The sequence below is a fragment of the Poromitra crassiceps genome, assembly GCF_964638095.1.
Source record: "Poromitra crassiceps genome assembly, chromosome: 7".
Taxonomy (NCBI): domain Eukaryota; kingdom Metazoa; phylum Chordata; class Actinopteri; order Beryciformes; family Melamphaidae; genus Poromitra; species Poromitra crassiceps.
The window spans coordinates 37,647,102-37,663,687 of record NC_139628.1 but is presented as its reverse complement, the minus strand read 5'-3'; the positions used below and the strand labels follow the sequence as shown (position 1 = coordinate 37,663,687).

At 47.7% G+C, this 16,586-nt stretch overlaps 1 protein-coding gene across 1 annotated transcript in view; it reads left to right on the top strand.

Moving 5' to 3' along the window:
• Positions 1 to 16,586, top strand: part of ppargc1a (peroxisome proliferator-activated receptor gamma, coactivator 1 alpha) — a gene marked incomplete at its 5' end in the record, with an annotated part of 355,417 nt that overhangs the window by 298,997 nt on the left and 39,834 nt on the right. Inside the window, one exon of the mRNA XM_083639737.1 lies at positions 11,280 to 11,459. Within this exon, the coding sequence (XP_083495863.1) occupies positions 11,280 to 11,459 (180 nt within the window). The remainder of the gene's footprint in view (positions 1 to 11,279; positions 11,460 to 16,586) is intronic.

The following is a 16,586-nucleotide window of genomic DNA, read 5'->3' as shown; positions in this document are numbered from 1 at the left end:
CTACTGTGTGTTTTTACTGGCCATGACTCTTGACTCACACCGACCTGAACAAATTAAAAAGTTGCTAAAGACTCTTAATAAATATTACAACACGTCCAACTTCAGAAAGCGCCTTACACGCATGATCACAATGTGCTCTTTCTGTAGAAGAGGCATCGCCCCCACACATGCACGTCTCATTTCCTCCAGTTACATCGCCAGGCGTGTGGCATCTGTTGCAATTTTACAGCCGTCTTAAAAGTTTGGGTTTGTCGAAATGTAAGCACAGGGGGTGTGCAAGTGGGTTTTTCTTGTTTATGTGTGTGTATGTGTGTGTGTGTGCAACCCAACCATCACGGTCCATAAATTTTTATATTCCTTGTGAGTGCTATACCCAAGCAAAATCACAAGTGCCTCACAAGCCCCTGCCCAGAGTGTTAGCTTACCACCGCTAACCAAACGCATTACACACCACGCCTGCCCCAGAGCGTTAGCTTACCACCGCTAACCAAACGCATTACACTACACGGCATGCCTGCGCTCGCAGCTCGTCCTCTGTCCGCCGCCACCTCTGTCCACATGCATCTTTCATGACTCGCTGGCCATTTTAAACAAGCCCGGTAAACCGCCCTACGACAGAGCGCTCCGACGGGAGAGTCCGACTCGCATCGCCGTGTGTCACCATGATATTATTTGTCTGTGGGGGAGCGAGAGCCACCCCTGCTCCCCTGCTCCCGCGCTATAAGGCCACAGGGAGGGGGAGGGGCGTGGAACCGTCCCGTGTCGCGCCCCCGGGCTCACTTCTGTGTTTACCAGCCGCTGCGTGGGGGTCGATGTTATTTTCAATTCTGAGGCTCCGCCAGGGCTAACTGGGCCCGGCCTCTTCCAGCCATATTTGCCTTAATAATGTGGGCCGGACTCTCCGCGGGGAGAGCAGCCGCCATCCTGAGAGCGGCTAAATGACACAGTGGAGTTCATTGATGGGGAGGATTACACGGTGTCCCGCAGGGCGGCGAGGCGACAGGTTCTGTGAAGGGCACTACAAAGGGAGGCGATGCAAAAGCTTGGTAGGGGAGAATGTGCGAGCTTACTGTATGTCAAAGGGTGAAACGGTGGCACAACGTGCGGCGTCCTGCTGCTGTTTCTCCTGTTGCCAAATGCACGTGTTACACAGGAGCCAATGGCAGCCAACTAGATGAGAGATAGTTCTATATCCTTGGCATGCTGTAGTGTACTTCTGTCTGCCACTTTGCATGGTTGCCTTGTTAGGGTACTTTTTTTTTATATTGTAGCCCCTGTGGCTCACCTGGTGGTAGATGGCGTACCATAAAGGCATACCAGTAGTCCTTCCAGCGGCCGGCCCGGGTTCGAATCTGACCCACATGTCATCCCCTCACTCTGTTTACCTACTTTTTTCTTTTCTTTTTCCCCTGGATTTTTCTCACATTTTCTCCCCAATTGTACTTGGCTAATTTCCCCTGCTGTCCCAGCCGGTGCTCCACCCCCTCTGCTGATCTGGGGAGAGCCGTACGGCGCAGACTAGCCCATGCTTCCTCCGATACATGTGCAGTCGCCAGCTGCTTCTTTTCACCTGATAGCGAGGGGTTTCACTGGCAGGACATAGCGCATGGGATCATCATGCCCCCCAGTTCCCCTCACCCCCCCCCCCCCCGAACAGGCACCCCGACTAACCAGGAGAAGCGCTAGTGCAGTGACCAGGACTCTCATACCCCACCGGCTTCCCACCCGCAGACACGGCCAATTGTGTCTGTAGGAACATCCGACCAAGCCGGAACTGCCGGGAATTGAACCTGGGTCTCCGCGGTGGTACAGTAGGCGAGTGGTTTTACCTCTGCAGTGCCCAGACGCCCGCCCCCTCTCTGTCTACCTACTGTGCAGTCAGATAATGGCGGAAAACCCCTAAAAAAAAGACACTGGCATAGAAAAGGTTTAAGATGTGTGGAGCAGCTCCAGTAAAAGCATGATCTCATACTGGTTTATCAATACTGCACCTTGCACTTGAGGAAGTCCTGTGCTATCATTTGATACCATAATAAAGCCTCATGTATTCGTGCTATGTATCCTCTTACATTTCCTGTAGCCAGTTTGGAATGCCACCGCATCCTATGTTACAGTGTGGCAGGGCGACCACTTCCTGTGACCACTTCCTCCGATGTCCCCTTAATACAGAGGACGCCACGCGCCGTGACTTATCAGAGGAAAAATGACCTGGGCGCCACAGGCCCGAGCACGGCTACCAGGGAGGAAGGGGGGGGGAGGATAGGCTTTCTTATCATGTTCCTGAACAATACATGAATAGATGTGGCACTCGGCGGTGCCTCCCCCCTCAATTAATTCCTATGGATTGAGCTGCAGTGTATCAAAGTGGCCAGATGCTCGGATAGATTCTGTTGGGAGCGATGACATGCGACAAAGTGATATGAATCATCCGCCCGCACTAATGGCACAGTCGCAGGAAAACCTGCCACACACTTTCTGGGAGAAAGAAAAACAAACGTGGTCACCTACAGATCAGAGATGCTCTCGAGTTCGCCCCCCCCAAGTCCAAGTCAAGTCTCTAGTCTCTTATGGATGAGCGTTCTATCATCTGCTGCATGCCATCCGGTCTGCTTAACACTGCATAGCTATATCTAAGCCGGAATTCAAATCATGTACTGTACTAGCCTTACTCCTTTATTAGCATACAGTATCAGCATTGATTAGTTGACATTGTTATTAGTAAACATTTCCTTAATGTTAAAGCACCAAAAAAACAACAACAACAACGCAATAGTAAAGATTGATTACAAAATCCCAAATCTCAAGTCCACGTCGAGTTTCAAGACTCAAGTCACTGTGTGTGCGACTCAGACTCCAAGTCCAAGTCCCCATCTCTTGTATGGATAGATGTTTGGATAGTCACGTACATAAGGTGTAGCTGTGGTAACACTCAAAAGACTACAGTAGCCTACAGTATGTCAGAGAAGATGAGATCAGACGCATGTAAATAAAGGATCAACACTAATTCAGGTCGTTATGTATTCATGCATTAAGACAATTGTAATGCACGTTTCCTTTGTGAACTGTTAAAGGTGGGAGATTGATTCTGTAGTATCTGTAGAGTCGGGTCACGTTGAATATTCAAACAGAGATAATTATCTGTGGATTAGCCTCATTTTGGCTGGGAGAGCTCCTCTTGCTCGGCTGACTCTTGGGAGAAATCGTTTAATCATTAAGAGCCGTTGCTTTCTGTGAACCGCCGACAGCGCAACTCCACACTACTGTATGGAAGTCCAGTTGCAGTTCCTCAGCATGTGGATCTGGGCAGCATGTCCATATCAGTATTATCGCTGTGCTGTGTTGTTAAAATGTGCTGAAAATTGTTCCAAAACACTCACTGAAATGATTTCACCAAGTTTTATGTTGAAAACCCACAAATAGAATCAGAATCACTTTTATTGCTACAATATGCAAGATTAAATAATGAAGAATTTGTCTTAGTGTAAGTATGCGTAGCGCTCATATCAATATTCAGAGATAAAAGGAAAATAGGGAAATATCTAAAGACAAAATCACGACATTGCAAGTGCAGCCAATTCCAAATGCAAACTATCAGCACTATGCATGTTTTGTTTGCATTAACATATAAATAATCACATGATCAATAGGATTTGATGCTATTTGCACACGCGACACATTCACTTTTGATCAACTTTGAATAAACAAGCGAACATGTGCGCTCTGTGCAGCAGCTACAATCACGGTAATCAAACCTACGCGGTTTTAATGATAGTTCAAATTTGAAACGGTAATACTACTACGGCTGCTACTAATACTACGCTAATATTAAGAATCTAATATTAAGAATCTATTTTTTTTATCGCGGTTTATCATTAAACCGAGAATCGTTTCATCCCTAAATGCAGATACAGAAAAGTCATCACATCGGGTTACTTTTTGAGTCGCGAGCCATTTAGCAATGAACCAACAGTCACTTTCAATTAATAGGGCTTTAAATGAATCCTTTAGAAGTGTATGTCTCTGCAAGGTTATGGGTCAGTGATTTGCTATATCCAGAGCCTTTAGAGAAGTCAGGTCCATCATGACAACATGCTTTGCAGCAAATGGGTGTGAACAACTTTTCACACTCGTCCTATAGCTCCACCCCCCTCGAGACATGGTATCTATAAGAGCCGCTTAATGCAAGGGGCAGTGTGAAAGCAAGACCTGAGGGCATTGCGCATTGGCCGGGATGACGGCACCATCGCTGTCAGCGCTTTGGCCCAAATACCCCCTCTGATATGGGCTATAATAAACATTTCCACTTTCGCATCCAGCAACAGTCCTTGACAAGCTCCCCATACTTGCCCCCGCCTCCTCCCGTTCATTACGGGCTATCTACTGAAACACGAGTTGTAGCATTTAAAAGATCACCTGTACTTCAGTAGGATTGTAAAATACTCCCCCCCCCCCCCTCCTTTTTGAAACTATTCCTAAATCTACAAATCTCTACTACCGCATGCGTACATAAATATGCGGCCCCTTAGCGAGAATGTGTTTTTGGAGGAGAAATAAAAAATAGTCAAAGGCCATTCAGGAAAGAAAATCGTAACAGTACTGCTATATTTAGCTTCCGTTGTCTTAATTGGCATGGAGAGTACAATCAGATAAGCCTTTTGAGAGTGAGTCACATGGCGCTTCAGGAGAGAGAGAAATATCATTTACCAGCATTGCCCGGGAAAAAAGGACATCCTGCTGTTTGTTTTTTTAACTTCTTCTTTTTTAACGTCTGTGTTGATTACGGTGCTATTACTGAACCACATTTAGAAGCGTGAGGAATCTTCTGGGCCAATAGCTGCTACACATACTCTAGCGTTGGTTTATGTGTCACCTAGGTTCACCCTTAAAATATCCCTTCTCAACTTTGACCCAATGCAATGCTGCTTCATAGCATGCTTTATGGCGTATACGCGATACGTCTGCTCGACGCCATACTGCGCAGACATCTAAAGCGACCGCGGTGTCGCTATTTGTGTTAACTATTAATAGCATGTTTCCCTATGCCCACAGCCTGCATTACATCCACAACGTTGTCTGAGCGTTTTATTTCCGCCGCAGTCGCAGAGCCCAGCGAGCATGGGGCTCCGAGTCACTCCCGCGTCGCCCCTATAATATAGCCCGGGTGCTGCTGGTCCATCTGGGCTCTGTGAGGTCACTGCACACGCCACCTGCTCCGCTCGGGTGTCGCCCAGGCTTCTGGGTAGTCTCTCTGGGCACGCGTGGAGGGGCAGATGTATAGATTTACTGGTACTGCCCTCAGATGGCTGTATGCACGCACAGTCGCACACACACTCACAATGTATACGCACACACACACACACACGCACACACGCACACACACACACACACACACACACACACACACACACACACACACACACACACACACACACACACACAGTGTGTAAGATTCAGGTTTCCTGTCCCAGAACCTTTTTACATGGTTTCTGTGCAATTTTATGTTTAATGAGACTTATTGTGTGTAGGCTCACTAATTTAGGAAGACAATTGCTCCTTGCATGCTCAGGTGGACTTAATAGGCTTACAAAGAACAAAAATTGAACTGGGGTTGGTTGGCCTATTCCATGGAGTGAGTTTCTTATTACGCAAACGCATTGTTGGAGGCAACTTTGTTCTGTTCTGAAAGGCTCAACAGAAAAATATACATTTACTTTCGGGAGCAAAGCTGTCGATATCCCATTCACAAGTGCTATTTCATACGAAGCCGTGCAAAATGGCATTTGCTAGAATAAATCAATGAATTCAACTGCTAAGAATGTGTCCTATATATTCTCCTTTTTCACTTCCCACCCTCCCATTCACAAGGCAGCAAGTAACACAGGTGCAACTGCAAGCAAGACATCAATGAGGGTTTCCAACTTCCAATCCATGTATGGTGATCCAGTGCCGGTATGGAGTGAAGTTTACACTTACTGTAAATTGTGATCAGAGGAAGGCAATAATGTACCTAATATGTAGCAAGAGAATCCCTCCTAACAGGTTTCTGACTCCTCACCCGAACCAACAGCCCAACCACTTTGTTTGAAATGTCCACATGGCTGTTGTTTTGATTTGACTGCGGTGCTGTTGCCTATACACGTCCTGTTGACACTGTATACATTGATACTGCCACCTGCCCTTTCATTCCCTCTGAATGCAGAAAGAAACACTCTCAAACCCTAAAACACAAAAACATCCAATTTAAATTACAATACTGCCTGGGCCTTTTCCATGCTATAAGGGCATATAGGAAGGGACTAATGTCAAAACATGCAAAATAGTTCTTATTCCAGCGGCTAGGGAAGAAAACTACATAGTCCAAGAAAATGTTTTTATACTCTATAGTTACAATGTGATAATAAGCCTTGTATGGATGGATATTGTATCTGTTGATAGCAACTGTGCAAGGCGTAGAGCTTTCAAAAGGCAAGCAACACCAATTTCAGTGGAGAAAAACCGGTAATTATGTGGCTGAAGCGTTAAGAAATGTGAAGGAAATCCACTATAATCCCACTCTTGTAAACTATACCCCATTAGAGTGTATTCTCATTATTCCCAGTAATCACTTAATCTATTTGGAGATTTTTTTTTTATTATGGTATATGTTGCTGTTGGTTTGTACAGTATATTCATACTGTTAAAGGTGATTATGGTATAGGTTGCTGTTGGTTTGTAGCCTATATTCATACTGTTGTGAGTGGCATTCATTTCCCTTTTCTCCCAAAAGCTATAGCTCTTAGTGTGATGAGAGCCTTGATTAAAGGAGATTACGCCATAATTTCATACATTGTATGGTCTGTTTGTCCGCACAATGATTTGAATGCCTGATCATTATTGCAATGTGCAGTCTGGCAGAGGAGTCCCATAAATGCACTGACAGTTTTACATCAACGGATTTTTGAAATATCGTTTTATTTTATTTCTTCATGAAGTGAGCAATTTTCGAGTTGAGACAGGGATGTTAATTCGCTAAACCCCAATGTTCCCTCCCCATGTTCCAGCAGAACACCCAAAGGATAAGTGGTGCAGCTTATATATGAACATTGCTCCACTGATGTATACTTATCAAATACATTGCTGGTGATTTTTGCTTGGTCTTTGCTCTCCAGTATAATGATTAAGAAGCTAAATATCTATTTTGCACTCATTTATTCATGTAGGGATGGGAATGGTGACTGTCCATAACCAATTGACGTCTACACTGCAAAAAATAACTCCCCAAACCTTATTATTGTTCAAATAAGTAAAACAATCTTACAATGGAGGGTGATGATTTGCTTATTTCCAACACAGTCAACTTTTTCTTGAAAGTATCCTAACTTATTTTGATAGGCTACTTACATATGCCTTATTAGTGAAACTGCATTGCAAGTGGGATTATATTTGCCCATTCGTTTTTCTTCAATTTTTTTTTGGAACAAAATCTGTTATTTGCGTCACATTAGGCCTACCTACACTTGAGCACAAGATCAATTTTGCATCAATTTTGACTTGTTTTGGCGAGTGTCATAGCCTATAGCCTATACATCATGTAGCCTACATTTGAGCAACAGTGCAAAAACAGCCTGGATTCAAGTCTTTTAATCTTGTTGAGTCCTAATAATTTATTATTTTACCATTGTGGTGAAATAATGTCAACTGTTTCCAGTGCAAATCAGCTTGTTTCAAGAATTGAAATCAGGTGGTATTTTTGATATATAGGTGATATTTTTCAAGATATTGTTAGTAGCTGAAAACTGCACTGGAAGTAGGCTAAGCAAAATGATCTCATCCACCACTGTCAGATTTTTTTCCAGCTACACCTACTGGGCTATATTATACATCAGACACATGACTTGTTAAGATAGACATTTTTTTCCAGTGCATGGAAAAGGTTTTTACTATGTGCGCAGCCAGACCCCGCCTGCTCACCGCGCGTCATTGGCGAGTAGTGTGGACGCGGAGTCACTCCCCTGCCTACTTTTAATAGCTTTGTCATGTGATGGAAAGCAGTTGTAAGACAGGTGCCCTCGGTTCATTCTCGGCGAGGGGCAGCAGTTGCCTGTGTGAGAGCGAGCGGGACGCGTGTGTGGATTTCCGTTTTTCTTTTTTTTTCTTCCTTTTTTTTCTTTTGTAATTTTCGGACCGTCATTCAGTGGCTGGATGGCGTGGGACAGGTGTAACCAGGACTTGGTGTGGAGAGAATTAGAGGTGAGCGCATCTAAATATCACGACTCGTTTGTCATCCGTGGTGTAGCCCTCTGGACCGTCTTTTTTTCTCTCTTCCCGGGGACGATGGACCACTGAATATCCAAGACGGTGATTTTCTTTAGTCTAAAAGTCTACGCTCTCCTCTGCCTTTTGCTGGCGCTGGCCGTGGCATGCTCCTGGCTGGGGTAGAGCGCGTCTGGACACATACAGGAGAGGATGCGGGGGATATACATGCAAGCAGCACGGGAATATATGAGAAGTGGAGTGAATATGCACAATCTCCCTTTTTGACCTGCGTAATGCTGTTTTAGTTGTTGTAGCGTGCATATAGGCGCAGGACGCTTGCTTTCCTCCCCCCATAGGATCATTCTCGGTTCAGTCGGAGAGAGCAGTGCTCGCAAGCTGGCGGATAGATTTCCAGCCACGGACTGTACGCGCTCTGGTGCTGAGAAGCGTCCGTAAATGTCTCGAAGTCAGGTATTTTGACTGACCACTGGCGATAATAATCCCTTTGATGTGCTGTGTCGGGACCGAGCGGAGGGAAAGGACCGCTGTTTGGCATTGCGCAGGAGCATCATGATAATAACGGTACCGGGCGCGTCTCTGTGTGCCAACATCCCCGTTGGAGGAGCGTTGCATGGGGCTGTAGCGCATTCGCATCGTGCCGAATGGATAGTTTTGAGAATATGTGAATTTGATTGATGCCATTTTCAAAGTCTTTATCTGTGCAGTTACTGGATATCTGGCTATTTTTGGCAACCTCTGAGAGGAATAGTCTGTTTGCAGCGATTTCGATTGAATGAACGCAGTGCATGCAAAAAATTAGCGCACATCAAAGGGATACTTATTCATCTCCTCCTCCCCAATTGTCCAGTTTGTTATGGACGTATGGCCTGCGTATCTGTATTGTCTGCACACAGCAGCTTATGGTGCATCAGAAGGGAAAACTATATGTGACTGCAGTCTGTCTGCATTTTTCTGGCATCCTACTGTTTGGTGAAGATTCGATTGGAAAATGTATTCAGAAAGTATACATCTTTACGACCGATCCCAGTGAATGCTTTAAGTCAGACGCACTGCACTGTCTTGCAGTTTAGGCTACGTTGTGGTCCGAGGCAGGTGGGCTCTAGGACAGTGTCTATTTTCTGTTTGGCTGTGAGTGATCCGTGTGGGGCTGTGATAGCGTTTAGTTACCTGGCAGTCCCGGTGAAACAAATGTAGGCTATGTTCTTAGAGCGTCCCTCTTCATTGACGCTATATTCACGCATGCGGGCTTGAACGTAAATCATGCTCATAACGCCTTGCTTAAGGGAATTGCCTCTCAAGACCATAGTCCTGCTCCTAATAATCTTCCCATAGCAGGCGCGTTTATGTGCTCTGCGTGCGTAAATCACTGGAGCGCTGCGCTGTGGTGCGCCCTGATTGTCTGTCTGGCGGCGCTATTTCATTAGTTCACCAAGAAGTCCATAAGATGATTGGGGTTAGGAAATCCGCCTTCTGAATATGTTTTACTATCACCAGATCTCCCCCCCCCCTTTTAATCCCATGCCTGATCACAGTGGATCATCCCCAGGTTAGAGCCTAAGACGCACAGTGAATTTGTCCCAATTCCTGCTGCTGTTGCAGGGAAGCCTAAGTCATCTGTTGGTGCAGTTCCGAGGACAGATGAACTGTGACACTTGTGTCTGGGCGTTTTTTTCCCCCCTTCCTACTTGGCACAGCCTCCGTTTACCATGCAGCGTTGAGCCGAACCCGAGTCTCATCCTTCCTCAGCCTTTGGGCCAAATATCCTCCCGGCTTTGCCCGAGGACATCTATCTTAAATCTGCCTTAAGCCTCTCTCGTGTGCCTGCTCGTGCATTGGCTGATGTGTTGCCAACAAAATTGGGAGTTGGTAAAGCTGCCCCCCCCCCCCCCCCCCCCATCCTCTTAATAACGAGGCTGGGATTTGTAGGAGATGTGGGTATACGTGCCTCAACTCAATTGACCAACTGTTCATTTGTGGAAGTGTTTGCACCTTTTCAGACATCTTTATAACATACCTAATTTACAGGATACATTAGCACTTACACAGTGTACACAAGTCGTATCAAACTGATGCAGGTTCAAGGATTTTTTTTAAAGTAAAAGACCTATACAGTAAATTAATGCTTTTCTGAAAATATAGCTGTTTCTTTGTTTAATTGGTGTGTTTCTGCCTTATGATAGAGCTCATATGAGCTTGATAGGAGTGTGATAGAGTGTGCCTCAGTTCAGCTGTTGAAGTGTCGTCGGTTGCCTTCCTGGGAATTACATCTTGAAATGAGTATAGAGGCTATATCCAAATGATAAGTGTATCCTTGCAGGAGCGATGCAATTAATATTATGTCACGTCAAGGCATGTGGATAAGACATAATGGTAACTATAGGTCGTGCCTCCAACGTGTTCATTATATGAGCCTGCAAAAATCATGATCCAGAGACATGTAAAGCCTCTGTTCACGTGACCCAAAAGCCCTCTGCAGCCACTGTGGAGCTGATGGTTTGTGCATGTGTGCAGGACAGACGAACAGCTGCTTCGCTATACACATAGGCTAGATGACATAAAGGAGATTGGCGAATAATGAAATGTCAACAGGCAGCATTTGATAGCACAGAGGAGCACTGATCACAATGCTCGGGGAGTGATGGTGGGAGGACGAGGCTCGCAGGTGGCGGAGAGAAAAGTTGGCATAGAAAATAACCAGATGATTACAGTAAGAGTATCACTTAATTATATCCTTCAAGTTAGAAAGTTCCTACTGTAGAAAGTTTGTTTTTTCCTATTCAAAATGATCAATCACTTTAACTGTCACTGTGAAGAGAGGCATCCCTGTTGAGTGATTTAAATTGCTGTATGATAAACACAATAATGGGTTTTGTTTGTCTAGGAAGTCGACATCAGGTTGCAGGACAGGCTGTCGATTCCTCTCCGAATCTCATTCACCCCCGTATTCGCCAACTTGCATTTGATGTATGATTTGTATGTGCGAGGATTCTGATTGGTTATGGTTTACCCCCCCCCCCCTGCAGTGTGCTGCCTTGGTTGGTGAAGACCAGCCCCTCTGCCCAGACCTCCCTGAACTTGACCTCTCAGAGCTGGATGTCAGCGACTTGGACGCCGACAGTTTCCTGGGTGGCCTCAAATGGTACAGCGACCAATCAGAGATCATTTCCACTCAGTATGGCAACGAGGCAGCCAATCTCTTCGAGGTAAGTAAAGGTTGCGTTACTTTTCTTTTCTATCATGGCTTTTTTTTTTTTTTTTTTCATTTTTTCATCCAGGTGAAAGGATTTCTGTCATTGTGTTTGGGCATTGTTTATGACATAGCGGATATCCGTTTATGAGCATGATGGTTGCCTGGAACATCTTTGGATCCCTTTATATGAGAGAGACAGTGACGTCATTACATATTGAGATAGAGTCATACGGGTCAGGAGTGAGCTGTAATCAAAACGCATGCCAGCAAACACTACGCACTATCGCGTTCCTGAACGCCAGCCAAACAAAATGTCCGACAGCGACCGGTTTCCAAACATGCCTTCACAGTGCCCGGGAGTACAAAGAGGGGGGGAGATAACGCGGGGGCGCGATAAGCCGGGGCCGGACCTTTGTCCCCTCGTTTGGATCGTTGCCGTGACGATCGGCTCTCTTATCAGAACCTGCAGCCGTTTGTTTTCAGCGCAGACCCAGTTGTGCGGCACACATCAGAAAGATCGGCAGAATGTGTCACTTGTAAACTCTGGACTTGGCGGCCATATTGCAAAACCCCTCTCCAAAGGTAGGAGACTGAGAGTAGAACTTTGATCTTTGCCTGGCCCCTCTCTCCCTCTCTCTCTCTCTCCCTTCCTTCCTCTGGCGCGGTCAGAACCAAAGTCCACAGAGTGTGTGTGTGTGTGTGGGGGGGGGGAGCTGGCGGGGGGCCATGAAGCCGCTGGTCTTGGGACTGAGCTGCTGCAGAGCCCGGTTCATTATAGGGCCTTTATCAGTGCCACAGATAGACGAGGAGACTGAGATTGGGCGCTTTATCCTCGCCTCAGGAGGAGAAACCCTCTCTGTGCAGGCGCTGCGTGTGCCTGTAGCCTGTCATGGGCTCACGTTTTCCCGGGCTGTGTGTGTGTCCCCTCGGTGGTCTTGCAGGCAACAGTTGATAAGAGGTTGAATTCTTTCCACATTTGACCTCCCCACCACCCACCAGCACCTCCAAACCCTCTTTATATATATGCGGCCCGGGCAGTAGGTGGTGGGGAGGTGGGGGGTGATCTGGTCTTGAGTGCTGGCTGGTGCGACCCTGGCTCCTCTGTCGTCTGAGAGCGATATGGCCTGCAGTGGCTCTGGGGATGGATAAAAATACCAGCAGGAGTGTGTGTCGTTTTAAAACACAATGGAACTCGGCACCAGTTGAGGGTCCGCATGAGAGACGCGGCTCTGAAAAATAAGTTGTGTGTGACAGTTTGACTGTGTGTGTGTGTGTGTGTGTGTGTGTGCGTGTGTGCACTCGTGCACGTGTCTGCATAATGCTATGCTACGAATGAATACTGCACATCGCAGCAGCAGCAGGGGACGTTTCCACACACACTCGACAAGAAGCCAGCAGCTATTGTATGACGCTCCCTGAGCACGGAGAGCCTTCTAATCAAGCAGTGAAAAGTGGGCTTCAGAGGCAGTAATACATTTCTCTGAGAGGGAATGTTCCCTCCTCCTCCTCCTTGCCTCTTTGGAAAGTTTCAAGGCACCGTATGAAGTGTGCTCGGTTCGTCATACGGCAGGACTCCGCTAATCCCTCTTAATCTGACAGGGGAAAGTTTGCCACTCGCCGCCACGGATCAGAAGGCCGGGGCTGCGGCTGCGCTTCCTGCCCTCGTCTGATTGGCCTGCACGCGGGGGCAGAGAGGCATCCAATCAAAAGTTGAAGATTATAGAGCGTGTTAATAAATGGCCAGATTTATGTTTTCCTTGCTTATTTCACGCTCCGCCTTCTCACGGACGTGCACACACACTGCTCGGCTGCTCGGGCTACACAGTTACGCTTTTGACACTATAACAATCTTGACTTCACTATCTGTCCACTTTCTCACCTGGTTCTCCCTGCTCTCTCTCTCTCTGTCTTTTCTCTCTCCATCCTCCTCTCTCACTCTTTGCACTGACTGACATACCATACATTTTCTGAATGGTCTAGCTGTCTAGATTCTGGGTTGAGGCTGTGATTATCTAGAATTTTATACAGTAAGGTCACATAAAAAAAAACTGCTGTTACCACAATTAAATGGTTACTATGATGCCATATATTTCATCGCACATGAATGCAATTGGGCTCTCTGGATTCACAACAGTGTCAGCTTTGTAGCCATACCTAATTTCTACAATTCCTTGTCAAACATGAGTCATGACATCCTGCGAGCTAGCATAACATGGCTGGTAATATCTACCTGTTCGTTTGAATGTCTAGTTTCTGCTAATACTGGATGCTCCGCTCTAGCTTAAAAACTGAGCTTGCGAGAACTTGTCAAACACGGACTGCGCCGCAGTACCGTCGGGTCCGTCTGGCTTGTTTCGCCCATATAATTTCTTAGGGGGGGCTGAGATTAAGTGGGTCTAAAAAAGGGTCTAAATTCGCCAATGCATACAGCCGTGATGCCCCTTTAACAAAACAGCGTGTGTTTTGTGTGTACACGTGCATGAGCGTGCACGTGTGCGAATAATAGCGCGCCGCGCGAGAGAGAGAGAGAGAGAGTGAGAGAGAGAGAGAGAGAGAGAGAGAGAGAGAGAGGTAGCGGGGGATGGAGGAGGCGGCTCCATGTCACAGCTGGGTGCAGCTGTCACCCACGGCCCCGCGCTCACGCTGGAACCAAAACACCACCCCTCCCCTTTAACAACCTTAACAGACACCGAGAGAGAAGAAAGTGATTTGCAGCTCAGTCAGAAAGAACAACGCCTCCTGATGCTTCAACCAGACCTCCTGATGCTTCACCCAGACCTCCTGATGCTTCACCCAGACCTCCTGATGCTTCACCCAGACCTCCTGGTGCTTCACCCAGACCTCCTGGTGCTTCACCCAGACCTCCTGATGCTTCACCCAGACCTCCTGATGCTTCACCCAGACCTCCTGATGCTTCACCCAGACCTCCTGATGCGTCACCCAGACCCCCTGATGCGTCACCCAGACCCCCTGATGCGTCACCCAGACCCCCTGATGCGTCACCCAGACCTCCTGATGCTTCACCCAGACCCCCTGATGCGTCACCCAGACCCCCTGATGCGTCACCCAGACCTCCTGGTGCTTCACCCAGACCTCCTGATGCTTCACCCAGACCGGGGGGAACCGAGTGATAGGCGGCGGCAAATGAGTAAACAGGCTTGGTTATACAGTTGGGACAGGGAGTACAGTAGCTGTCACATGAGACAAGGTGCTGTCCCACATGTAACTCTCATCTGATCATTAACGGGCCAATGGAAAATGTGTGCATCCTGCACAAGCGCTGTGAGCACGCGCGCAGTGTGTGTGACTGTACATCCTGCACAAGCGCTGTGCGCACGCGCGCAGTGTGTGTGACTGTTCCATAAGCAGCATACGGTCCTGGACCACAAGCTGTCCCCCTGGCTGGCCTTTTGCTCTGTCCCCTGCCACCGTCCCAACTGTCCCCGACACGAAATGAGGGAAAAACGATACACCACACCCTCCCTGTGACACATCACGCACACACACACACACACACACACACACACACACACACACACACACACACACACACACGCATGAGCGCTATCTGTCCCGGCACGGTGCGTTTGACACCTCTTCAAAACGGACCGACCGTGAATGTCCACGCTCTATTTCGGGCTGCAGTTGTTAAGGGAGGCGGGGCCACGCCGCCGCCGAGTTCCCAATGTACTGCCAAGGATAATAGCATGTAAGCATGACCCAGTGTGTCTCTCTGACCACAGATCTCCGCTCAGATTTCAGATCAAGCTTTTAACCGTTTGGCACCGGTGGTACGCTCAGAACCATCTGGGCCGGGTTATTCGGATTCCTATGTGGTACTGTACGTCCCGCTGGCAGCCAGGAACACGGCATGCTAACATCACATGTGCATATCGCGGCATTAACACTTGTGGTCGGGGGTGTCAGTCACCCCCGCGCGAGTATGCCAGACAATTGGGGACTAACTTTGCCCGCTCTGACACGTTATCCGCGGCGCTGCTGAGAGATTCGCCGTCGATAGACGGGACAGATGGAGAGAAAGGGACGAGGACAGATAGATCATCGGGGGGGAGGGACGCGCGACAACAGAGAGACAGGCGGAGAGAGAGACACGAAGACAGACACGAAGACAGATGGGGGGGGGGGGGGGGGGGGGCAGCGAGACGAGACAATCGGAGAAACGTATATAGGCAGACAGACAGAAGCTTGGCTCGGTGCCAGGCAGAAACCAAAGCCCCGGGATTGTGAATAAAAGGCACGGGGGCTTTGCGCGTCGTAAAAGGGGAAGACAGAGGGGCTTAAGGCATTACCCACATAACGTATAGGGAAATGCCGCCAGCTGCATGCGCGGCACGTCGGCCGTGCGGGCTTGTTCCCTAGTGGTGATGTGAAGTAGCTGAAAGTAAAAGTACAGATATCTTACCAGACTTTAGAAGTTCAAGTCACCTATTTGAATATGACTTCAGTAAGGACTTAAGCCCATGGCACCCCAGTCAAACATTCACACAAACATTCAACAACAAACACGGACAAACACAGATGTTTGTTTGCTGTGCCATGGTTGTCTGTCCTTGTTTGGAGAGGTTTGGTCAGATTACGACAGGCAGAAATATAAATACTCAAGTTAAAGTACAGATATACTCCCCAAAAATACTTCAGAGCCTGCTTTGTCCCACGTGTCTGTGCCGTTTACAGACAGATGCTCCGGTGCACACTCCTAAGTAAAGGCAGATTAGAGCGATGAGGTCATCTTCTAGTAGGCTTTGGGAGAAGATGCCGACCACGTTGTGATGTATAGAAACGTTTTGCTCAGTCACTACCTCCCCCCCCCGTCTCTCCAAACAGCGGTAAGCACAGATCACCTCGCGCGCTCGTCGTCGGCGAAAAGGCACTCGAACGAGCCCCGAAATGAGAGTGCGTAGAGAGGCGTGGAGCGACTGTGAGGAACTGTCACCTCACCACAAACACACTGTCACACGCAGACAGCAGAGGCCCTCATTGTCTCCGCGCCTCCTCCCCGCCTCGACGTCGCTTTGCCTTTTATTTTGCAAATTTATGCTGACAGAGAGTACACCGCCCGCACCGGTTCAGCGCTCCAGCAAAGGGTGTATGAATTATCATATCCCACTGTATAATATGA